Source organism: Lepus europaeus, chromosome X (genome assembly GCF_033115175.1).
Source record: "Lepus europaeus isolate LE1 chromosome X, mLepTim1.pri, whole genome shotgun sequence".
Taxonomy (NCBI): domain Eukaryota; kingdom Metazoa; phylum Chordata; class Mammalia; order Lagomorpha; family Leporidae; genus Lepus; species Lepus europaeus.
In genome coordinates this window covers 38,090,827-38,116,706 of record NC_084850.1, presented here as the reverse complement: position 1 = coordinate 38,116,706, position 25,880 = coordinate 38,090,827, and the positions used below count along the sequence as shown (strand labels likewise).

General features: G+C 37.9%; 2 protein-coding genes across 2 annotated transcripts in view; one reads left to right on the top strand and one right to left on the bottom strand.

Moving 5' to 3' along the window:
- The window catches only part of DIAPH2 (diaphanous related formin 2), a 985,476-nt gene that overhangs the window by 926,909 nt on the left and 32,687 nt on the right, over positions 1 to 25,880 (bottom strand). The window contains exon 2 of the mRNA XM_062183022.1: positions 502 to 534. Within this exon, the coding sequence (XP_062039006.1) occupies positions 502 to 534 (33 nt within the window). The remainder of the gene's footprint in view (positions 1 to 501; positions 535 to 25,880) is intronic.
- Positions 20,256 to 21,054, top strand: LOC133753621 (solute carrier family 41 member 2-like). Its single transcript, XM_062184338.1, has one exon. It carries the CDS (start codon positions 20,256 to 20,258, stop codon positions 20,916 to 20,918), a length of 663 nt encoding a protein of 220 aa, XP_062040322.1. The 3' UTR covers positions 20,919 to 21,054.

Genomic DNA, 25,880 nt, shown 5'->3' with positions numbered 1-25,880 from the left:
CATTTAGAAGTTTAGCTATAAAACAGCACACTTAAATTTTGAGTCCAAAATTTTTGGCAATTATTACCATGATAGACTCGGCTTGAAAATATTTAAAGTTTTTAAATTTGATAGAACATATCTGACTACATAACGAACTTAATTTCCTTTCTATTTCAAATTAATTTCCTTCAATATTAATCCTTAATATATTCACAGTTAATTTATTTGGCCATCAATAAAGAAAAAAATTCATATTTTCCAGAATCTAGATTTACTTAGGAATTTTAAAGAGCATTTAAGTATATATTAGAATAATAAAAGAAATTTGTTGGAATTTTACACAATAGTTTTGCTAATATTCAAAAAGGAGAAGTCACTGTAATGCAATCATTCCATTGTACTATACATTATAAATATCTAGACATTTTATATCTTACATATGTTGATGCTTTAATGTCCACCAATTTTAATAAAAAGGCAACATGCATAACTGATAACATGCTGCTAATACCACCTTACCACATCATCTGCCAAAGTTTTTATTTGAATGTTCTATCAAAATCAAAGGAAATAAACAAAAAGAAGAAATACCAATCAGATGAGAGAATTCCATAGTTCAAACAAGAAAATAAATAATTGAATGATTTTCATTTTTTTAATTTATCATCTGCAAATAGTAAGAAAAGAAAATTCAAACATATATACAATGCATTGTTTACAAAAGAAAAGAAACACAATTTTTTAAAAAATTAAAAATGAAAGTTTGGTAGAGGGTGTCTATTTTTTAAAAAATAAGGCTCCCAAGGTCCCAAAAAGCCAGATTTGGGTCAGACATCAATACCACAGTTTTCAAATACAAGAAAAGATACATCAAAATCACAAGTCCTTGAAGACTTTTTCAAAGTTCTATAGTGAATAATCATGCTTTCAAGATATCTTTAAAAACAACATGTATGATAGGAAAAGTGTCACATTAAACAGTAATGAAATGTAAATCAGTTTGGTTTATAAAATCAGTGTTAGAATCTGATGGATATTTAAAAGATCTCTTTATAAATATTATAAATTTGAATTTAATGATTCTGTTAATATATGCTATTTCTCAAACACTCCTGACACTTTTTTCGTGTGGTTTTCTACTTCTATTACTAAGAATTACTGGAAATAGCATTCTACTTAATAAAATACAGTAGTTTATAAACTACTACATAACAGATATGAGTACCACTGTTCAAAGAATTAGAGTACAACAATACTAAAGTAATATTTAACAATTTAGCCATTTTTCATGATTCAGAAAATACTATAAAACCTTACAGTAACTTATGATTGACATGAAGAGCAGTTCTTATGTTATACAGTCATGCATCTTTTAGCAAAGAGTATATGTTCTAAGAAACAGTTGTTAAGCAACTCTGCTGTTGTGTGAACATTGCAGAGTATACTTAACAAACTAACACGGTCAAGTCGTTACACAATATAATCCTATGGGACCATTCTTGTATGTGCAGTCCACTGATGATCAATAAGTCATTTTGTGGCATGTGACCATACACTGATGTGCCATTTAAGTGATGTGGTTAGGAAAGAAACAGATATTTTTTAATTGTATGTTGGGAATTGAGTTTAACCCTTCTGCCACATCTTATATATTTAGTTCTAACAGTAGAAGCTGAATAATATGTAGCAACTTGGTCATGCATGCTAACATCTCTTTTTACTATGAAAAATAGTCTTCTCACTGAAGGAGGATTCCATTATGAGTTTTAAATAAGTAAGAATTGCTTAATCTCAGGAACTCAAAAAACTGTTTTCAAATACCCTCAATCCAATGCTGTTAAAAAGCACCCTCTCCTGGATCTGGTGGGGCAAATTTACTATTGTATGATTAGTTCTTTTTAAACTTTTAATCCATTAATTCCCTCAGGGGTCTAAACTTCTAATCTTTGTACTATGTCTTCATAACATCCTGCTGACACAAACCCAAATCAATCTTTACTGCCTAGGAAAAAGAACAAGGGAGATTATTTATATCAAAATTAAAACCATTTTAGGAAAGATGAATTCACCCTAGGACTCTCTTTACTAAGTACTTTCTCTTTAATTTTTTCAGTGTGTTAGAGAAAACTTTTATACACAATGACAAGCTTCATGATTTCCTGTAATGTAAAATCAGAGCAAGAAATGGCAAACTATCAAAAGTGACTCAACTAACCCTGCTACCATATGAGTGTGTGCCCACCCACTTGGTTTTTTTTGAGACAGATTATACAATTCTTCAAGCAATTCCTGTTTCCTTTCCTTCTCATCCTTTGGGATTATAAACTCAAGATTATAAAAATATCTGTGTCTCCAAAGCGAGAATGTAAATTAAAGGAAAATATTATTTGCTTTAGTCAACAGCTCTAAATTATAAACAACGTCAGAAACACTTCAAATATGTTATCTCAGTTCAATCCACATTGATAGTTCAATCATGGGGACAGACATAAGAAAAAAATTGCTAGTAATATTTCCAACTGGTGTTATGGAAAATAAATTGCTGCTTCTTCTCTACCTCCCACTACTGTCTTTTTTTTTTAAATTAACATACTTTTGGTTCATATTAAACTACCAAATCAGAGATTCTTAGAACTGGATGGAATTTGAAATAATGTGGTCAAAGCTTCTCATTTTACAATTAAGAGGATAACGTTTATGTTAATAGTACCACCTACATTCCATTTGTCTAGATCTGAGATTTCCTCGTTACCTTGGTCTCTTTCCTCTCCTTGATTCTCAAAAGCCTAGCTGCTGCTTGGTGAAATAGTGATCTTTCTGCAGTCTGCATGTATCTCTGGTTCAAGCCACCATCAGCTCTTATCTAAATTTCTGTAGTAACCCCACCTAACCTGTCTCCAGTCTCCCTGCTTCCACCTTTCCTCTCCTATGGTACATTCTGAACACAGTAAACACAGTGATATCATGAACACCAAAATCACATCACCATCAGTTCAGAACTCTCCAATGGCTACTTTCCTTTCCAATGCAAGTCAAAGTCATTACCATGGCCTACAAGGCCCTATTGATCTGCAGTAAAAATCCGCTTTCATAAGTAACACTTTTTTTTTTTTTTTTGACAGGCAGAGTAGACAGTGAGACAGAGAGACAGAGAGAAAGGTCTTCCTTTTGCCGTTGGTTCACCCTCCAATGGCCACCGCGGTAGGCGCGCTGCGGCCGGCGCACAGCGCCGATCCGATGGCAGGAGCCAGGTGCTTATCCTGGTCTCCCATGGGGTGCAGGACCCAAGGACTTGGGCCATCCTCCACTGCACTCCCTGGCCACAGCAGAGAGCTGGCCTGGAAGAGGGGCAACCGGGACAGGATCGGTGCCCCGACCAGGACTAGAACCCGGTGTGCCGGCGCCGCAAGGCGGAGGATTAGCCTAGTGAGCCGCGGCGCCGGCCAAAGTAACATAAATAGAACAATATGATTTAGAATTCCATGAGTATTCAAGGAAACAAACCAGCCAAATGTGGACTATTAAAATGGAAAATCACTGAGCAGAGAGTTTCAGAAGAAGTGATTTTGGCCACCATATATTAAAATATATTGAAATTACTGTATAAGTTATAATTAATGACCTGTAACAGAACATAAATTATTCCTGTCCCTCAATTATCTTTATATATTTAGCCAAAAAGAGAAAACTATAAAAGAACTCAGGCAAAACAACAAAAATAACACCAAAAAGTAAAAAGTTCAGAAAATGGTAAAGAGCTGTTTTTTTTACAAAATTAAATCATGGTAATTTTTTTAAAAAAAAATCATTTATTTGAAAGTCAGAGTTACACAGAGAGGAGAGGCAGAGAAAGACAGAGAGAGAAAGAGAGAGAGAGAGAGAGTCTTCCATCCAATGGTTCACTCCCCAATTGGCTGCAACAGCCGGAGCTGCGCCAATCTGAAGCCAGGAGCCAGGAGCTTCCTCTGGTTCAAGAACCAGCTGCTCCACTTTGGATCCAGCTCTCTGGTATGGCCTGGAAAAGCAGCAGAAGATGGCCTAAGCGTTGGGCCCCTTCACCCACATAGGAGACCAAGAAGCTGCTCCTGGCTCCTGGCTTCAGATTGGCCCAGCTCCAGCCACCGCAATCATTTGGGGAGTGAACCAGCAGATGGAAGACCTCCCTCTCTCTCCCTCTGCCTCTCTGTAACTCTGTCTTCCAAACAAATAAATAAATATTTTTTTAAAAGTTTATTATAGTCGCACTCTTGAATTAAAAGCACTCACTAACATTTTAGCAAGTTTTTATTTTGCAAATCTAGTGATAATGGTCATTATAATAAGGGCATATTAATCATACATACATACTTATGTATATTGACCATATATTTTCACTAAAATCTACTCTGGAAAAACAATAACATTATGCATTAGTCAAGCAATCAGAGTTTATTAAACTTCATTTATAAATAAGCTATATTAAACATAATTTAGTATAGTATTATATGAATATTATGTAAGTATAAAAGTATCACTCTAGAGTCTCCAGCTCTTAAGAATAAGAGAAATGCCTGATGTACTTATAAACTCTAATGCTGAAACTCTGCAATATAAGAGTTCATTATTGCAAGAAAATTAAGTTTTAATTTTCTCAATCAGGCAGAAATTAACAAAAAGAGCAAGATGTAAAGATTCAACTCTCTTATGGCTAATGTTATAAAGTAATACAATGTTTTATAAACATGCAATTATTCCAGTACCACAGAAATTGGACAACTAAATCGCATATAATTCAAAAGTCTCATCACTAATGCAAAAACTTAGTTACACTATTTGGTGTTTTCCTCTTTTAAACAAAATTAGTAAAGTAGCCAATACAACAAAATGAAAGGTAAATTATTTACGCAGTTTTAAATTTCTTGCTCTCCAAGAAGGGCAGTTTCCATAAGGTACAGAAAAGCATGTTCAATTCAACTGAAGAAATATCTGAGCATCTACTATGCACCTGGCCAGTGCTGCACAGCAGGAATACAATAGTAAATAAAGGCATGCTTTCTTCCTTTATGGAAGTTACAGTCTAGTTGAAGATCAGAGGAATGAAAGAACAATCACAATAAAAAGATTCTGAGAGCTCTGATTTAGAAGCACCGTATTATAACCTCTGTACACTTTCCAAGTTGAAAAGGCCCTTGAGGAAGGTCCTTGAGGAAGGTTCCAACATCAATACTGATCTAAGGTTTGATTACTCTGGAGGACATTCCTGCCCAGTATCTGGTCAGATCAGCAGCAGTCACAGAAAGAAGCAGTGACTATTCAAAGGCCTGCTTCTGACTTTCCAGATCCTATACACACCCTGATCTTTGCAAATCACTAGAACTATTGAAGACAATTCAAGCCCATTTATCCAGGTGGTAACCAAGCTTAACACTCTGTTCAAGCCCTCAAATTCTTCATTATAAAGATATTTTGTGTTAGCTAAATACCTCTATCAATAATCTGACTTTTAGACCTGAGCTCAATGCAGAGGGGTTTGACTCTAAGATGACAAAAGGAAAACAAAACCATTGAATTATTTACTGCCTATATTTAAAATTACTCCAAAACATTTTTTCATCTGCTTTCTAACAGCCAGGATAATTTTCAAACACCTATGCATCAGCTTACTTACTGCAATCCTCTATCACCAGTAACATTTATGAATAGATAACAGATAGAAAGGCAGTGTATTAGGCACAGAGATTTAAAGAGACATAACCATACCCTTGAAGCTCGCAAGTCTAGTAGTTGTGAAGATGAAACTGCAAACATTATGATCCAATTCTACACCTTCCTTTGCTATTGTTAACATCTCAAACTATCCATTTCATCATTTTAGTAGAGCAATACTTTTGTATTCTTGTAACCATAAGCACACCATCTCAGAAGTGCTGTCAAATCAAGTCTTAAATTTTAACCCACCAGGATTCTCTGCTATTACAAACTGAATTTTTTTCCACCATTTTTATGACAAGAAAAAGTCCCTTTGGGGATTTTCTTCTCACTATGCTCTTTCAGTTTATAAAAAACAAAATGTTTATGCACAAGAGATCAAATATGATATCAAAGTACAGTGCTTAGCTTTTATTCATGAAGCAGAAGATTGTTTCTTCACTGGATTCGTTGTATAAATTTGTCATAACAAGATATGCTCTATCTTAAACAAACCGTCTTGCTATAAACTTCAATCTTAAACTGACAAGAGTGGTGATTATGATATGGGGCTCTAGCAGTCTCTTCTCTGTGACAAGCATGATCAGCTTCACCACTAATGGCCAATGGTTCAGGAAATGAATGTTTGATGCTTAGGTCTTTAAAAAAAGTTCAAGCTAATGAACTTTAGGAAGTCACTTAGTATGTGACTTAAGCAAAAACAATGACAGGAATTAATTAGATTTTTAATAGCTTCTTCTGCAGGTACAGAAATAATGTTTGCTTCAAATTAAACAATTCAACATGGCTGAATAAATGGGACATGTAAGTTCTTTCTTTCTAGTCTATGAATAAAAAGCAATAGAAATGAAAAGGAAAGCTAGTTTTATACAAATACAAGTGTTTCAAAGCCCAGTACAGTACTTTATACATAACAGATACCCCTAAATCAATGAACTACTCAAGCAGAGCTTAATATTTAATAAATAAATTTTTATATTCTGTTTTTTTTTTAAACTAAATGTCTGAAGCAAAGATTAATGAAGAACACATCCTATGGCTAACCTTTTATGGTACATAGAAATTTAAGATACAATTTTTTCGGCCAGTGCCGTGGCTCACTTGGTTAATCCTCCACCTGCGGCGCCGGCATTCCACATGGGAGCAGGTTCAAGTCCCAGCAGTTCCACTTCCAATCCAGCTCTCTGCTATGGCCTGGGAAAGCAGTGGAAGATGGCCCAAATCTCTGGACCCCTGCACCCACGTGGGAGACCTGGATGAAGCTCCTGGCTACTGGCTTCAGCCTGACACAACCCTGGCAGTTGCAGCCATCTGGAGAGTAAACCAGTGGATAGAAGACTTCTATCTCTCTTTGCCTTTGCCTCTCCCTCTCTGTAATTCTTTCAAATAAATAAATAAATCTTTTTTAAAAAATAAAGAAGAAAACTTATTTCACATAGCAGAGACCCTATCTGTCACATCCAGTTTTGAATCTGACACTTAGAATAACAGCCGGCACATAATACCTGCTCAAATATTTGAATGAATTCATCTAAGTACAATAAGGAGTCAGAGAAGATATACATAAATATAGCTTCATTGAGAAAATATAAAGAATGGTACCTTAATTGTTGGATAGGATTTGAATAGCCAGAAAGAGGGGAAGAAAGAGAAGTCAGATAAAAAGAACAGTGGTAACATTTTACTTCAGGGAAGTTGAGGATAGTAACCTTATGAAATAAACAGTTCAAGAAAAATGGCACTGAATTTTGAATATGTATGATAGGGTCAGACAAGGGGCAGTCCTGAAAACAACAAGGAATAGTCTAGACTCAAGTTGACAACCACTGGGGGTCTATTTATTTCCTGATTCAGGAAGAGACATGAGGAAAGTGGTATTTTGAAAAAAGCTGATTTCAGGTGGCACAGGTTTACAATCTGATCAGAAACTCTTGAAGCCAGGTATGTTTTTGGAATTCGGGATGTTTCATGTTTCAAAAAGGAATATGGTACACATACCTATGCCATATACTATGAAAATCACCCAACAAAGCCTAGGGTGGCACACACACTCAAATGTATTCAAGGTTATCAGTGAAACCTGAATGTTCCATGAAACAGTATAAATATACTATCTGCAGTCTCAAGTAGGTTGAGGTTTGTGGCCAAATTGTAAAAGTCTTCTTTCAGATTTTAGAATTTCAGAGAAAGGTTGTGGACTTGAAATATTCAGGAAAGATAAGAGAAGGAATCAACGACTTTAAAAGAAGGCTTTCAGAAATTAGCAAGTTTGGGCTTCTACTTAAATAATAGGTACCATTTCCTGAGAATTTATTACATGCCAAGCATCATGCTAAGAGTTTACATGCACTGTCTCATCTAAATCCTCACAACAATCCACTATTCATGAATTTACTGTCTTATTGTGTGCATTAGGAAACCAATATTTATAGTCATTAAGTCATTTGCCTAAAGTCACAAAAATAAGAAGTTACAGAGTTGAGAGCAGCATTAAGGTGTAACTAGAATACATGCTGTACTATAACCTCCACCTATATTCTGATGCCTGCATGCAAGAGTCTTCATCAATATCACAATATTTATTAGAGCTTGAGCTGTTTTATACCCTTGGCCTTTCCAATTATGCTCTCTGCTCTGCTTAGTGGGCTCACCTCACCCTGCCCCCCTTTTCTTCTTCACCTGGCCATCTTCTACTCGTCCTTTCTGCTCCCACCTAAGGTTATACAGTTGGTCCTGTTAGTCTCCTGTGCTTCCTAAACATCCCTTTTTGTATCAAATTACAATTTCCTATCAATATCAGCCTTTCCTGTTCTGCTATAAGTCCTCAAAGGTTCATACAAAATGCACATTATAAAAACTATGCATGGATTTCAAATTTTTCTGGCACAAAAATAAACTAATCATTTAATTCCATTTTCCCATGAACTTCCTTTAGTATCTTTGTACTGTAAATTCAGTGTAGTAAAAACTAAGTCTTTCAAATAAATAAATCTTAAAAAAAAAAAAGGGGGGGGGGGACCAGCACTGTGGCACAGCGGGTTAATGCCTTGGCCTGAAGCACCGGCATCCCATATGGGCGCCGGTTCTAGTCCTGGCTACTCCTCTTCCGATCCAGCTCTCTGCTATGGCCTGGGAAAGCAGAAGATGGTCCAAATCCTTGGGACCCTGTACCCGTGTGGGAGACCCAAAAGAAGATTCTGGCTCCTGGTTTCAGATCGGCACAGTTCTGGCCACTGCAGCCATCTGGGGACTGAACCATCAGATGGAAGACTTCTCTCTCTCTGACTCTCCTCTCTCTGTGTAACTCTGACTTTCAAATAAATAAATAAATCTTTTAAAAAACTAGGTCTTTCTTGTCCCCACTGTGTCCTCAGGTTTTTGCATTGTTTCTGGAACATCTTAAGCCTTTATACCTGTGTGATGACTGATTGAACTGGGGCAGGGTGGGGAGGGGGAGAAGGTGAGGAGACAGAGTGATCCAATTGTGAGATAAGAGCTTATCCTAGGATGATAGCAATAAGAATAGAGAAGGCAGTTTGTATATGTAATTTTCTTTAAAATTACACTTGTTACTGAAGCAATGTACCCAGACATATGATTGTTGTTTGTATTAAATAGAGTGATTTAAATATCTGCTGTTGTGATTACTATCTTTACAACACACAAATAACCTCTAAGTGGCTTTGATTATCACTCTAGAGATACTTCACCTCACAATGACTTGCCACAGATCTACTCCAAGTAGCTTTTATAAATAACTACATCATTTAGTTTTGTGATGTAGCTGCAAAATTAATCTGACAAAACAAAATGATTCACTGCTTTAAAAATTCAAGAGTATAAATTGCCTAAAACTGAAAATTACACCTGAGTTTTGAATAAGGTATTATTATATGATACTTTTCATAGGAAAAATACATAAAAGCCAACCAATGATTTAAGTTAATTTCACTTAAAGTAATTTTAACTGATATTCTTAAACTTGCAAATAATTCCCAACTCAGGAATGGGTCCTGTCTAAAAGTTGGTTTGTACAGCAGCTATTGTGCTCTTGAAACACATGTATACAAAGGTGAAACCTAATAAAAATTGTTTCCAAGGGCCGGCGCCGCGGCTCAGTAGGCTAATCCTCCGCCTTGCGGCGCCGGCACACCGGGTTCTAGTCCCGGTCGGGGCACCGATCCTGTCCCGGTTGCCCCTCTTCCAGGCCAGCTCTCTGCTGTGGCCAGGGAGTGCAATGGAGGATGGCCCAAGTGCTTGGGCCCTGCACCCCATGGGAGACCAGGATAAGCACCTGGCTCCTGCCACCGGATCAGCGCGGTGCGCCGGCCGCAGCGCGCTACCGCGGCGGCCATTGGAGGGTGAACCAACGGCAAAAGGAAGACCTTTCTCTCTGTCTCTCTCTCACTGTCCACTCTGCCTGTCAAAAAAAAAAAAAAAAATTGTTTCCAAAATGAAAGGATACAACCCTCTCCTGGTGGTAAACAAAAACAGCTTATTTGAACTTACACAGGAAGAATTTTTAAAACATTTAAATATTATAACAAGTAAAAAAAAAGCTTGAAAGCTTAAGAAACATGATTATATGGTATGCAGAAATTGTTTTAATTTCCAGAAACCTTAAAAGGGATTTGGAAAGAATTTATTATTAATTAAAAAACATTACGTTTTGAAAACTTGCTTTTCTCCTGCAATGGGCTTCAGAAAATAGACACACAAACATTCTTACGAAATTGTATCCGGAGGGAGTAAAATTAGTATAACATGAGGTCTTGTATATAATATACTCCTAGAGAGTTTTCTAGGCTCTATATCCTTATGTTTTATTTATGTCATCATAGGGCACAGCTTCAAGAGCGGGAAAATCTAGAACTGAAAACAAATCAGAAAGGATTACTTCAGAACTACCCATTTATAACAGAGTACTTTATTGTAAACCCTCTGGAAGTACATTTATCACAAGTAAAATCTGTCAAATTGATGGGAAGTTTTCTGCCAAAATCCTTGCTAATGTGACCAGCCAGCACAAATGTAAAATTTGTTCTTAGAGGGCAGCACTGTGGCATAGTAGGCTAAGCCTCTGCCTGCAGCACCGGCACCACATATGGGCGCAGCTTCTAGTCCCGGCTGCTCCTCTCCCAATCCAGCTCTCTGCCTATGGCCTGGGAAGGCAGTGGAAGATGGTCCAAGTCCTTAGGCCCCTGCACTCATGTAGGAGACTTGGAAGAAGCTTCTGGCTTCAGATAGGCCTAACTCCAGCCGTTGCAGCCATTTGGGGAATGAACCAGTAGATGGAAGACATTTCTCTCTGTCTCTCCATGTCTGTCTACAGCTCTATTTCTTAAATAAATAAATAAAATCTTGTTTAAAAAAGATTGTTCTTACTGAATAGTTACTTGGATTTTCTTCTGCCTTTCCTTCTCCCTCTCAACATGGCCAATGAGAATATTCTAATTTAAAGAATATACAAAGCTATAATAATAAAATAATCCCAAAACTATCCTGTGTATTTAAAGAATTCTAAGAGGATGGCGCTGTGGTATAGTGGGTAAAGCTGCCGCCTGCAGTGCCATCATCCCATATGGGCACCGGTTCACGTCCTGGCTGCTCCACTTCCAATCCAGCTCTCTGCTATGGCCTGGGAAAGCAGTAGAAGCTGGCCCAAGTCCTTGGGTCCCTGCTCTCATTTGAGAGACCTGGAAGAAGCTCCTGGCTCCTGGCTTCGGATCAGCTCAGCTCCAGCCGTTGAGGTCATCTGGGAAGTGAACCAACTGATGGAAGACCTCTCTCTCTCTCTCTGCCTCTCCTTCTTTGTGTAACTCTTTCAAATAAATAATTTTTAAAAATATAAATAAAGAATTCTAAGACAATTTTATCTGAATTTTTACAATAATCAAGAATAAAAATAAATTATCTTAAATGAAAATATCTTAATTATGTGATAAGGCCAAATCTAGATGGCTGCTTACTGGAGAGAGATTGAAAAATATAATCTCAGTGTCTACCAGTTTAAGTAGTAAATTGTAAGGTTCTCATTAGCAGTAAATTTATCTTTCTATGCTATATTTCCACTAGAATATGATCTATTCTTGAGTTAAGTACTTTGATATGTGAAGCCAGAAGTGTGCAATTTTGACTAAAATTGAAAAGGGCATTGTAATAAAGAACAGAAAAGGAATAGATTTATCACATAATCAGAGAGAGAACAGTTGGGAGGAGAACATTTGAAAATTGAAAGAAGCTATATATATAAGTAGTTTTTATGAATGAACCAAGTGCAGTCAAGGAAAGAATTACCAAATCACTATTAAGCAAAATAAAAGGAGACTGCCAGATTGAGATTAATATAATTGCTGAGTAGGCAATTTTGATTTAAATCCAAGAGATTTTACCTGGATCCTAAGCAAGAAAGTTCACAAAGTTTGGATCACATTCAACCAAGACTAGGTGTTCCAGAGGAGGAAGGAAGGGAGAAGTAAAAAAGAATCCCAATCGCTTTCACTATATCTAGATCTTCCACTTCTAATTTACCATCTGACAAAACAACAAAAATCCAAACTTAAATAATTCAAAGGGCCGGCACTGTGGAATAGCACATAAAATTGCCACCTGCATTGCCAACATCCCATATGGGTGCTGGTTCATGACCTGGCTGCTCCACTTCCGATCCAGCTCTCTGCTAACACACCTGGGAAAGCAAGTCCTTGGGCCCCTGCCCCTGTGTGGGAGACCAAGAAGCTCCTGGCTCCTGCTTCAGATAGGCCCAGCTCCAGCTGTTGCAGCCATTTGGGGAGTTAATCAGCAGATGGAAGACCTCTCCCTCCTCTGCCTCTCTGTAATTCTTTCAAATAAATAAATAAATCTTTAAAAACTATTCCAACAATGACTTTTAAAAACTAGACAGTAGACAATGAAGGTCAGTGATATCTGAAACATGATAAACAAATAATCTGAGCCCTACGATTGCCTAACCATACTGTCTTAAGAGAGTTTATAGGTCATGTCTCAGAGAGAAGAAACCCAGGCAGAGTTCTGTGGACACTATGCATTGGGTTGAGCATTCCAGAACAGGCTGCTACAGTCGAGGAGATAGAGAGGCAGAAAGGAGAGAGCAACATAGCAAAGACCTCAGGAGATGTGCAGTAAAGTCCACCCTGAGTATTTAACAGAGTACTGATTGGCACGTGTATGCAAGGAAACTAACTAAAGATGGGGAAAAAATCATCCAAGAGGCTAATAAAGAACACTATTGATATGGGATAATCCAGGTAGCAAGAGTAAGGTCAGGAGCTGGAAGCCACACCTCCCCTGCCTCCATATAATCTTATCAACTCACCTGTCAATCAGATGACCACTTCCCCAGGATGTACTTCCTCTTACCTGGAACCTGGAGGTGGCACCATGTAAACATTTCCCTTTTAGGTTCATAAGAAGCTGGGTAATGGGAAGCGTGCTCTCTCTCCACGTGGATGCAAAGAGAGTAGGGTATGAAAATCTATCTCTTTTCCTTTCCTGGACCATTCTATCTGAACAATGCCCACGTATGTGTGGATGTTTTCCTCACTTTGTAAACTTTATCATGTTGCATGTCATGTTTATGCCTGTACCTAGAATGCTTCTCTCAGTAAGAGACAAGATCCTAGACTACAAACTAGGCCCAACCTACTCCACAATACTATTACCTGGCACTCACACAAAACCAGAAATAAAACCTCATAATTAATGAAGAAACCTCATAATTAATGAAGAATTGGGTAGAGCTCTCAGAAGCCTCTCTACTTAGTAGTAGGGAATAATTAACCCTAGATTAAACCTTGTGCTGGCCTTGCCAAATAAATCTTAAAAGCAAGACCCAAAAGGATCAATTTGTTTCCAAATAATTGCATCCCAGAACAAAGCTCTAAAATAATTATGGGAATACAAAAAAAATCCAGCAACCAACTAGGTAAAATTTATGAAATCTGATATCTGATCAAAGATGAGAAGGCATGCAAAAAAATGACCTATAATGAAGCAAAAAATCAAATCAGATGTTGAAATTAGCAGATAAAGGCATTAAAAGTTATTTTAACTTTATTCCACATGTTGAAAAAATTAAGTAGAGGAAAGGAAGATATAAATAAAACCAACCTGAACTCTTAGAGGTGAAAATTACAATGTTTAAGCAGAAAAATTCACTAGATATGATTAATGGCAAATTAGACATTGCAGGAGGAAAAAAAGATGTGTGCTTGAAGACATAATGCTATAGAAACCTTCCAACATGAAACACAGAGGAAAAAAGAAACAAACAAATGAAAAATGAAAAGTGTCAGTGATACGGGGGAAGTTTTTAAATAACCAAACACATGTATAATTGAAATCCCAAAGGAGAATGGAGTACAAAATAACAGCCAAAATTTTTACATGTTTGATTTTATGGAAAAAAAAAACTATAAATACACTGATCTAAAAAGTCCAATGAACCCCAGCATAAGAAATATAAAGAAAATTAGGCCAAAGCATATCTTAATCAAATTTCAGAAAACCAGTGATAAATAGAAAATATTAAAAGTAACTGGAAGCAGAAAAGATACGTTATATAAAAAGACAGAAGAAAAACTATGCTGACACCAGTCAAAAGAAGATTAGGTTGGCCATATTAATAGGCAAAGTGGATTGCACAGCAAAAATTATTACTAGGGATAAAAAGGGTCATTTCATAATGATAAAGAGATCAGTTAATCAAGAGGATATAACAATTCTAAATACTTATGCCTGTCCTAAGAGAGCTTCAAAATACATGAAGCAGAAACCAATAAAACTGCAAGGCAAAATAGACCAATCCACAATTATAGTCAGAGACATTACTGTCCCCTCTCAACAGAAAGACAGAAAATCAGCAGGAATATGAAGGACTTGAACAATACTCAAGGCAACAACAAAAGATATTTTTCTTTCTTTCTTTTAAGATTGATTTATTTGAAACTCAGAGTTACACAGAGAGAAGGAGAGGCAAAGAGAGAGAAAGAAGTCCTCCATCTGCTGGTTCACTCTCCAACTGGCTGCAACGGCCGGAGCTGCACCAATCCGAAGCTAGGAGCCAGGAGAATCTTCTGGGTATCCCACACAGGTACAGGGGCCCAAGGACTTGGGCCATCTTCTACTGCTTTCCCAGGCCATAGTAGAGAGCGCGATCAGAAGTAGAGCAGCTGGGACTCAAACCGGCACCCATATGGGATGCCAGCACTGCAGGCAGCGGATTCACCAGCTATGCCACAGCACTGGCACCCCAATACATATTTTTCTAAAAAGGCATATGGTACATTTACCACAAATTCTCAATAAATCTAAAAGTATTCAAGTCATACAAAGTATATTCTCTGATGACAGAAGAATTTTATTAGAAATCAAAACCAAAAGATTTCTGAAAAGTCCCCAAATACTTGGAAAGTAAGTGATATACTTCTAAATAAACAATAGATCAAGAAGAAATCAGAAATTAAAAGGCTTTTGAAGTAAATGAAAATAAAATCAATATATCAAAATTCGATATTTGTCACAAAAGCACCACTAAAGGGGAATTTATAACAGTGCATGCTTATATTATAAAATAAGTGAGTTCTCAAATCAATGACCTTTAGCTGCCACCTTACACAAATAGAAAAAGAAGGGCAAATGAAACCCAAAGTAAGCAGACCAAACAAAGTAATAAAAGTTAAAATTGAAATAATAAAATATCAATACATTATAGAAAAATCAATAAAACCAAAAGTTGGTTCTTTGAAAATATGCATAAAACAAAGAAAAAAACAAAAAGATGATCCACACCTTGGTTTCACTGGTGAATTATTTTTAAATATCAATTCTACAGAAACTCTTCCAGAAAAATGATGATAATGCAAAATGATTCTTGGTTTGGGGGTAGGGAAGAGAAGAATGGGACTAGTTAACAAAAGGCATACAAAACACTTTGGAAGGTGAAAGATATGTTCAAGTCTTCATTATGGAATGGTTTTGTACACATGCAAAATTTTAGAAAGCTGTACATGTTAAAATGTGCAGTTTATTATGTCAATTATACTTAATTTAAGCTACTTAAAGAGACAATTGAAAACCACATACCAGGGCTGGCACCGTGGCTCAACAGGCTAATCCTCCGCCTAGCAGCACCAGCACACCAGGTTCTAGTCCCGGTTGGGGTGCCGGATTCTGTCCCGGTTGCCCCTCTTCCAAGCCAGCTCTCTGCTATGGCCCAGGAGTGCAGTGGAGGATGGCCCAAGTGCTTGGGCCCTGCACCCACATGGGAGACCAGGAAAAGCACCTGGCTCCTGGCTTCGGATCAACGCAATGCGCCGGCCACAGCACACCAGCCGCTGCGGCCATTGGAGGGTGAACCAACGGCAAAAAGGAAGACCTTTCTCTCTGTCTCTCTCTCTCTCACTTTCCACTCTGCCTGTCAAAAAAAAAAAACAAACAAACACATACCAGTAACCAATTTTTCTGCATTTACAAGATGTGAAGCTAAAATATCTTTTTGCTTCTTACTTGTTAAACTTATCTGGTGAAACATTGTCTTTTTATTATAATATAAATTTAAAATATGTTATCTCAAAAACTAGAAAGAGGGGGGATAGAGGGAATATTTTTTATATTCTTAGAATTTTAGCATAAACTACTGAATCTTAAAAATTAATCAAAAATTTAAAAATAAAAAGGAAAAAATGAATGTATTTTAATACATCAGAATGCACATATTCAAATCATTTATCCCCTTTTTTTTTACTTCTATTTATTTTTTGAAAGGTAGAGTTACAGAAAGAAAGAAGAGACAGAGATCTTCCATTCACCGGTTCACTCCCAAATGGCCACAAAGGCCAGAGCTGGGCCATCTAAAGCCAGGAGCTTCTTCCAGCTCTTCCACTTGGGTGCAGAAACCAGAGAACTTGGGCCATCTTGTACCACTTTCCCAGGCAAATTAACAGGGAGCTGGATCAGAAGTGGATCAGCTGGGGCATGAACTGGTGCCCATATGGTATGCCGGCACTGAATGTCACAGCTTAACCCACTGCGCCACAGTGGCAGCTCTACTTGTTCCCTTTCAAAAAATAATAAAACCTGATTACTATTGCAGACACTCAAATAAATGCTAGATTCAAAAAAAAAATTTGACCATGAAACTGGCTTTTTCATTTCTCTCAGAAAACTATTTCTGGGACAGCTGTTTGGCCTAGCAGTTAAGAGGTTGATTGGGATTCCCATGTCCCACACCAGAGTACCTGGCTCTAACTCCTGATTTGAGCCTCCTACTAAAGGAGACCCTGGGAACCAGCGGTGGTAACTCAAGTTAATTGGGCTCCCACCACCCACATGGGAGTCCTGCACTGAGTTGCAGCTCCCAGCTTAGTGCCTTGTTGGCCACTGTGAGCATTTGTGGAGTGAACCAACAGATAAGAGCTCTCTCTGATGTCTGTTTCTCTTTGCCTCTCAAATAAATAATTTCAAAACATAAAACTAGTTCTGCCTATAGCTCCCAAATATTCCAAAAAGCATTTGGAAAAATAATGGCCACATCAGATCAAAATAGAAACAAATTCCTTATCATCCAGGATGACTGTATCAAAGAGAACATTTTGTGCACAAAATTTTGTGGGCTTATTTTAGCGCCTGTCTATCATTTGTAATCTGCAATTTTTTTAACACTACAGCAAAGTATGAGGATGCTTCAAAAGGTTCATAGAAAATTGAATTAAAAGATAACTTTATTTGGGGGCAATAACATTTTGAAATCCATGCACAATTTTTATATCATGTGCATTTTCCATAAACTTTCTTAAGACCCTTTCATGTACATGGATTTCAAAATTGTCTGCATCAAAGTAAACATCATTTAATTTCATTTTCCCATGAAATATTTTTATGGGTTTTCACCTAACCAGATGATTAAAAAGTTGTATGGGTGACTCAGTTCAGAGAGGAAATACTCAGAGTAGATAAAAGGGTTTAGGTAGTGCCTTTTGTTTTGGGGGCAATGTAAGACAAAAAAAAAAAAAAAAAAAAAAAAAAAAAAAAAAAAAGGTTAAGCCAAAAACAAATACTTTATGAAACAATTTCTATGATAATATTCCTACCTTCAGTTACGTTTAAATACACATTAGATAGCAGTCACTCCCTCCAACCCTAATCCTTTCTCATCAATAATCAAAAATGAAGAGACTCTTTCTTAATTACCTATAAAATTTCTTGCAAAATACCCTAGCGTAGGTTATTGAAGCTTAAAATAGAAATGAAGATGAGGCAAAGTATCACATTACATCTCAAATGTGCCACATTTCCTCTTAACTATGACTGCTTAACTCCTATGATGACAGAGAATCAATCTTCACTGCTTAATCAATATGGGCATCTGAAAGCATATATAACCCAGCCATAACGAAAGAAGGATTACAGTAAGTGTCCCTAGAGTATGACTCTCAATGAGATTTGACTCCATTAATAGTTCTCCCGAAGTCAAAATCTTTGTTCTGAAGTTCACTGTCAACTGCAAGGCTATTGTGTTGCACAAAAATGAATGATCTGAATATCTTGCTACCAAGATATTTTTTTCTTCTGGTTAAGGAGTAATTATACAATTATTACAAATAAACTGCAGTCACTTCTCAGCCTTTTGGCTAAGATCAAGTATAAATAAACTGCATGCAAGTCTTCACTAAGATTTAAATTACATATTTTCTCGTGCAATATATATTTATCCTATAAGAATGTAAGTAAAGTTTTATTGTAGAGATGTTTACAGACACAGAACTTTACAATTCACTATTTAACCAATAATAGCACCACACTTTTCGAAAATAATTACCCAATATTGTTCCTGGTAGATCAATAGCCGTCAGGAATGCATTCACTTGAAAACACACTATTTGGAGTGGGCATTTGACATAGCAAATAAAATGCCACTTGGAACTTGTGAACCTTATATTGGCGTGCCTGAGTTCTAGCCCCAAATCCATTGATTTCAGCTTCTAGATGCCATGCACCTTGGAGATAGCAGATGATGGCTCAAGTACTTGGGTCCCTGCCACCTACAGCAGAGATGAAGACTGAGCTCCTACTTTGGCCTAGCCTAAAACCAGCTGTCATAGGCATGAACTAACATATGGGAGATTCTCTCCCTTTCAAATACACAAAATAAAAATTATTCTTAAAAATAACTTTATTTTAAACATTCTCAAGCATGTGTATGTATCTAGAGACACCCAGCCAGAATATGGGGTTTTAGGAGCTTTTTGTGTTTAGTCTCTTCTAATATGAAATTTCAAATGATTTTGCATAGCCTTTCTGCTGTCTTCCACATAAAATTTTTAAGCAAAATAAACTGGCAAATCAAAATATAATTATTAATCACCATGGAAAAGGAGCATTGATTATCATTTATTAAGCCACCAATTCACTAATATAATATATACTTGAGAAACACGTGCTAAAATGCCAGACATTATGCTAGGTACTAGAGAGAAAATGTGATAAAGAGTGAAACATGCACACAAACTTATGATAGGTGCTGTGAAGGAGAGATAACCATTTGTGTGCTATGAAAGCATATGATGGAAGAAATTACTGAATCAATCGGGTAGTGAGAGACTACTGAGCTCGTCTCAGGGAAGAGTAGACATTAATTAGAAAAAAAGTGGGGGCCACAGGAATAGCCTTTGCAAAATCCTTGTTACAGTCTCTCTGAAAGACAGTTGGGCAGTTTCTTACAAAACTAAATATATTCTTACCATAATCCAGGAATCATTTATTCAAATAAGTTGAAACTTACATCTACACAAAAACTTGCAGATAAATGTTTAGCAGCTTTATTCAAAATTGTCAAAATCTGGAAGCAATCAAGATGTCCTTCAGTAGACGAATGGATAAACTGTGGAACACTCAGATACCAGAATATTATGCAGCACCAAAAAGAAATGAGTCATCAAGCCATTTAAAGGCATAGAAGAATCTTAGATGCATACTTGTATTACTAAGTGAAAGAAGCCAATCTGAAAAGGCTGCATACTGTACAATTCCAACTTTGAGACATTCTGGAAAAGTTAAAACTACAGACTGTGAAAAGATCAGTAGTTGCCAGGGTAGGAGAGAGGGGTGAATAGATAGCAAACAGAGGATTTTTCGGGCAGTGAAAATACTTTCTATGATACTATAACGGTGATCACATGTTATTCTACATTTGTCCAAACCCACAGGAGTACAATACCAAGACTGAAGCTAACAAAAACTATGGACTTTGAGTGATAATAATGTGTTATTGATAACAACAAATATGTCCCTCTAGTGTGGATTTTGATCATGAGGAAGGCTATGTCTCTGTGTGTCTAGAGAGATCATGCAAACTCTCTGCATTTTCTGTCCTATTTTGCCATGAACCTAAAACTGCTATTAAAGAAAAACTTTAATTTATAAAAAAAATAGTAACCCCCCCAAATACACATATACACACACAATTAGCCTGACACTGACACTGCTACAATGACCACTGATAGCAAAAACTGAGGAAGACAGTAAAGGAAAGAAGTTACACAAGGAAACAAGTTTAAGTTTATGCTATGTGTATCTTAGCTCTAACTCCTATATGGATTATAGTAGCTGCCAAACATCCAGCCACAAGGACAGTTCTCCACTCAGGCTGGGAACCTGTCATAACTTCCATGGTTATAAGCAGCATTGGAGGCCTTATTCTGGATACAACTGTATCTGACCCAAACTTGGTTGGCATTGTTGTTTACACACCTGTCATTAATGGTATTGGTGGCAATTTGGTGGCCATTCAAGCTAGCAGGATTTCAACCTACCTCCATTTACACAGCATCCCAGGAGAACTGCCTGATGAACCCAAAGGCTGCTACTACCCATTTAGAACATTTTTTGGTCCAGGAGTAAATAATAAGTCTGCCCAAGTTCTGCTGCTTTTAGTGATCCCTGGACATTTAATATTCCTCTATACTATTCATTTGAGGAAAAGTGGTCATACTTCTTTAACTGTAATCTTCATAGTTGTATACTTATTTGCTGCTGTTTTACAGGTATTTACCTTGCTGTGGATTGCTAACTGGATGGTTCACCACTTCTGGAGGAAAGGAAAAGACCCAGATAGTTTCTCTATCCCTTACCTAACAGCATTGGGTGATCTGCTTGGGACAGCTTTGTTGGCCTTAAGTTTTCATTTTCTTTGGCTCACTGGAGATCAAGATAGAGATGTTGGAGACTAATCAATCCTGCAAACTTCTTTCAAATTACCAAGGAGGAAGACACAAGACAACCACTTCTGGCTCTCTTTCAAAACTCTTAAATCAGTAATTTGATTTTTGCCAGGGTAATCTTCAGTTGGCCCTGAGATTCAATTAAATGGCCTTAACATTTTTTTTAAGGAATTTGTGTTGAAACCACAATGAATAGTATTTGTGCTGCTTTTTGTAGAATAAATTATCATTTGACATAGATACATGTGAGCAATAAAAAAAAAAGAAGTTACACAAGGAAACAAGTTTAAGTTTATGCTATGTGTTACTCCAGGTCCCCTTTATTATCTCCTCTCACATGCATGACCTTGGAAATATGCACTAGGATGTTCCCTGTATGTATAACTGCTTGTATGCACATGTACACATCTGTATACATATACAAACACACAAATGCACACACCCATACCATACCACTCTTCACAGAAGGTGGTCCGACCAATTCAAAGGCAAATCATCAGTTGGATCAAATACCATGAGGTGATGGAGAACCAATAAAAATAGGTACTCATACTATCCTTTGCTTGGTAAATACAAAAGAAGGAAATGGGGAAGAGGCATGGTTAAAATGTTTAAAAAGCTTTTTTCAGAGTGTTGGGCACTTCAGTCACTATGGAGGAAAATAAAAAAAAAAACTTAAATTTATAAGAAAAAATGGGGGTGGGCATTTGGTACAATGGTTAAGACACCACTTGGGATGCCCACAGCCCATATCGCACTACCTGGCTTCAAGTCCCAGTTCCACTACTTATTCCAGCTTCCTCTTAATGTTCAACCCGGGTAATGGCACAAGTACTTGGGTCCCTGGCATCTACACTGGAAACCAATTTTAAGTTCCTGGCTCCTGGCTTTAGATTAGCCCATCCCTGTCCATTGTAGACAACTGAGGACTAAACTAGCAGATGAAAAATCTCTCTCTCCTTCTTTCTTTTTATCACTCTCATAAATAAAGAAAAAAAAAGATAACTAATCAGAAAGGGACCAACATGGGGAGGATGTCTGGTCTGGCAGTGAACATGTCACTTGGGATGCCCACATCCCATATTAGACTCTGGGTTCGAGTCCCAGCTCCAGTTCAACTCCAGTTTCCTATTAAGGCACACTCTGGGAGGCAGCAGGTGATGTCTCAAGTAGTTGAGTCCCTGCCACCCTTGTAGGAGACCTAAACTGAGTTCCCAGCTCCCAGCTTCATCTGGCCTAGTCCTAGCCATTACAGTCATCTGGGTAGTGAATTAGAAGATGGGAACGCTTCGGCCAGCACCGTGGCTCACTTAGTTAATCCTCCACCTGCGGCACCGGCATCCCAAATAGGCGCCGGTTCTAGTCCCGGTTGCTCCTCTTCCAGTCCAGCTCTCTGCTGTGGCCCAGGAAGGCAGTGGAGGATGGCCCAAGTGCTTGGGCCCTGCACCGGCGTGGGAGACCAGGAAGAAGCACCTGACTCCTGGCTTCGGATTGGCGCAGCGCCAGCCATTGCGGCCATTTCGGGGGGAACCAACGGAAGGAAGACCTTTATCTCTGTCTCTCTGACTCTGCCTGTCAAATAAAAAAGAAGAAGAAGAAGAAGAAGAAGAAGAAGAAGAAGAGGAAGAGGAAGAGGAAGAGGAAGAGGAAGAGGAAGAGGAAGAAGAAGGGAACATTTGCTCACTCATTCTTTCTCTAATTCTGTATCTCTGTGTTTACTTCTCAAATTTTTGAAAGGATCAACAGAAGATCTCTGCATAAAATTTACAAAAATTACTAGGTGGACTTCAGATATTGTGAAGATTTATTTATTTACTTGAAAGTCAGAGTTACACAAAGAGAGAATGAGAGGCAGAGAGAGAGAGAGGTCTTCCATCTGATGGTTCACTCCCCAATTGGCTGTAATGGCCAGAGCTGTGCTGATCTGAAGCCAGGAGCCAGGAACTTCCTCCGGGCCTTCCACATTGGTGCAGGGGCCCAAGGACCTGGGCCATCTTCCACTGCTTTTCCAGGCCATAACAGAGAGTTGGATCAGAAGTGGAGCAGCCGGGTCTCGAACCAGCACCCATATGGGATGCCAGCACTGCAGGCAGTAGCTTAACCTGCTATGCCACAGTGTTGGCCCCTTTTCATAGTCTTAAATAAATTACATACAACAGGGCAAAAAGAAATCAAAGAAGGTATACTCTTGTGGCCAGCACTGTGGCATAGTGCAAAAAGCTACCAGCTGCAGGCTGACATCCCATATGATCACCAGTTTGAGACCCGGCTGCTCCCTTCTGATCCAGCTCTCTGTTACGGCCTGAGAAAGCAGTGGAAGATGGTCCACATCCTTGGGCCCCTACACCTGCGTGAGATACGGAAGAAGCTCCTGGCTTCAGATCGGCCCAGCTCCAGTGGTTGCAGCCATTTGGGGAATGAACCAGTGGATAGAATACCTCTTTCTCTCTCTGACTCTGCCTCTCTGTAATCTGCCTTTCAAATAAATAAATCATAAAAAGTAAAAAAAAAATTATACTCTTAGACCAAAAGAACTAAAACTGGTGCTGACTATTGTAATGAAAAGGATGGGGTGATGAAAGGTAGTATGTGAGCTTAATCTTGTATCATAGCAGTAAGTCAATAAATAATACCTAAAATAGATAGACATGTATAACCATATTATTTAGAGATAAGGAGAAAACTATCAGAAGTTTAAAGGGGGGGGGCACTTACCACTGGGGAGCAACACTAAGGATAGGAAGGGGTGGGGCATGAGTTGGTACTTTTTATTATAAGATCTTATGTACATTTAAGTTTAATTATACATATAAAATACTTTGATAAAAATAAAGATCTTTTTACCAAAAAATGACATAAGAAAATGAAGAATGGGGGCCGGCACCGTGGTTCACTTGGTTAATCCTCCGCCTGCAGCGCCAGAATCCCATATGGGTGCTGGGTTCTAGTCCCGGTTACTCCTCTTCCAGTCCAGCTCTCTGCTGTGGCCCAGGAGGTCAGTGGAGGATGGCCCAAGTGCTTGGGCCCCTGCACCGGCATGGGAGACCACGAAGAAGCACCTGACTCCTGGATTCGGACTGGAGCAGCGCCGGCCGTGGCAGCCATTTGGGGAATGAACCAATGGAAGGAAACCCTTTCTCTCTGTCTCCCTCTCTCTCACCGTCTATAACTCTACCTGTCAAATAAATAAAATAAAAATATTAAAAAAAGAAAATGAAGAATTAAAAACTAAGCTGGCAAAGCTTTAGAATCAAAGGATGAGGAAACTATATAAATAAAATACACAAAGGAATCAACAATAATAAACAGAATAAAACATCTGAAAAATAATGTTAAGGACATGGTTGATAGGTTTGAGGATATAAAATGCAACATAATAGAAAGACCAATATGTAATGGTTACAGAGAAGATGACAGACTTCAACATGAAGCAGTAGTACTAAGCAGTGAAATGATGTGGTGAAAGCCACATAAGAATAAAGATTAGAACCAACTCTCCCTTTCTATAACCTCTTTGTAATACATCTGCTTATTTAGGAGGGTTCGGTATTACAAGAATTAAATATCTAGCTGGTTAATCACTTTAGTTTGTAAAGGATATTACCCATTTAAAAATCCTAGGTTTTTCATTTTGTTTTACTGCAGATTTGTTTTCTATAGAAAGGCCACCTTAATTATGTGTGAGAACAGAAAATGTGAGCAAACATTATGACATTTGAATAGACTGCTGCATCTAAAAACTAATCTTGAAAAATACTGCAGGAGCAGGGCTAAATGTTATTTCAGAACATGAAAAAAGTAAAAAGAACTTTTAAAAAATAATATACATTTTCTACTTCACATGCTATATCTGATATTTCACCCATTTGACCAAACATCCAGCTAGCATGGTAATACATAGGTATGAAATCATTTTGCATCACCAACTTATTTACCACATACATAAATTCTAATACTATTATTCAAACTAGTTGTTAATTTTACCCGTTATCCAAGGGGATGGGTGTTCTGAAGGGTTTAACTATGTCATCAAAGATTGCCTATTGTTAGGCCTTCAAATTCATTTTACAAATTCTCACAAAGTAGTAGGAGAAAATATTGTCCATCAAAAGCAATCAATTCAAGTTTATAACTGTGAGAGAGAATGTGGCAGATAGGAGAGAAAAGCAGCAAACTGCCATGAAAACTGATATGATATATGTGATATTCTGCATATAAACTGTAACCATTTTACTAGTATATAAATGATGGTCAAAAATACCTAAGGCGGGGCTGGCACTGTGGCGCAGCGGGTTAACGCCTTGGTTTCAAGCGCCGGCATCCCATATGGGCGCCGGTTCGAGACCCGGCTGCTCCACTTCCAATCCAGCTCTCTGCTGTGGCCTGGGAAAGCAGTAGAAGATGGCCCAAGTCCTTGGGTCCCTGCACCTTTGTGGGAGAGCCGGAGGAAGCTCCTGGCTCCTGGCTTCAGATCAGCACAGCTCCGGCCATTGTGGCCAATTGGGGAGTGAACCAGCAGATGGAAGACCTCTCTCTCTCTCTCTCTCTCTCTCTCTCTCTCTCTCTCTCTGCCTCTCCTCTCTCTGTGTAACTCTGACTTTCAAGTAAAATAAATAAAAATAAAAAAAAAATACCTAAGGGGTGGAGTGGCACTTGGGCTAGTGTTTAAAACACCCAAGTGCCATATCAAAGTGCCTGTGTTCAATCCCTGCTTCAGCTTCTGATTCCACCTTCCTGCCAATGCAGACCCTGTAATTGAATCCCTGCCACCCACATGACAGACCTGGCCCTGCCGTGGCAGTTATAGGTATTTGGGGAGTGAAACAGGATATGGGAGCTATCTGTCTCTCAAATAAATGAAAAGTTTTAAAAAATAAAAGGTCAATGGTTAAGCTAAGTCATTTAATACATTTTTTCAACCCATTATGGATAAAAAGTCAATCTAGCAAATATATTCATCTATCATATTCT

Excerpts from the sequence above, each read along its gene's own strand:
- LOC133753621 (XM_062184338.1), top strand. The coding sequence starts at position 20,256 with ATGTGTATCTTAGCTCTAACTCCTATATGGATTATAGTAGCTGCCAAA.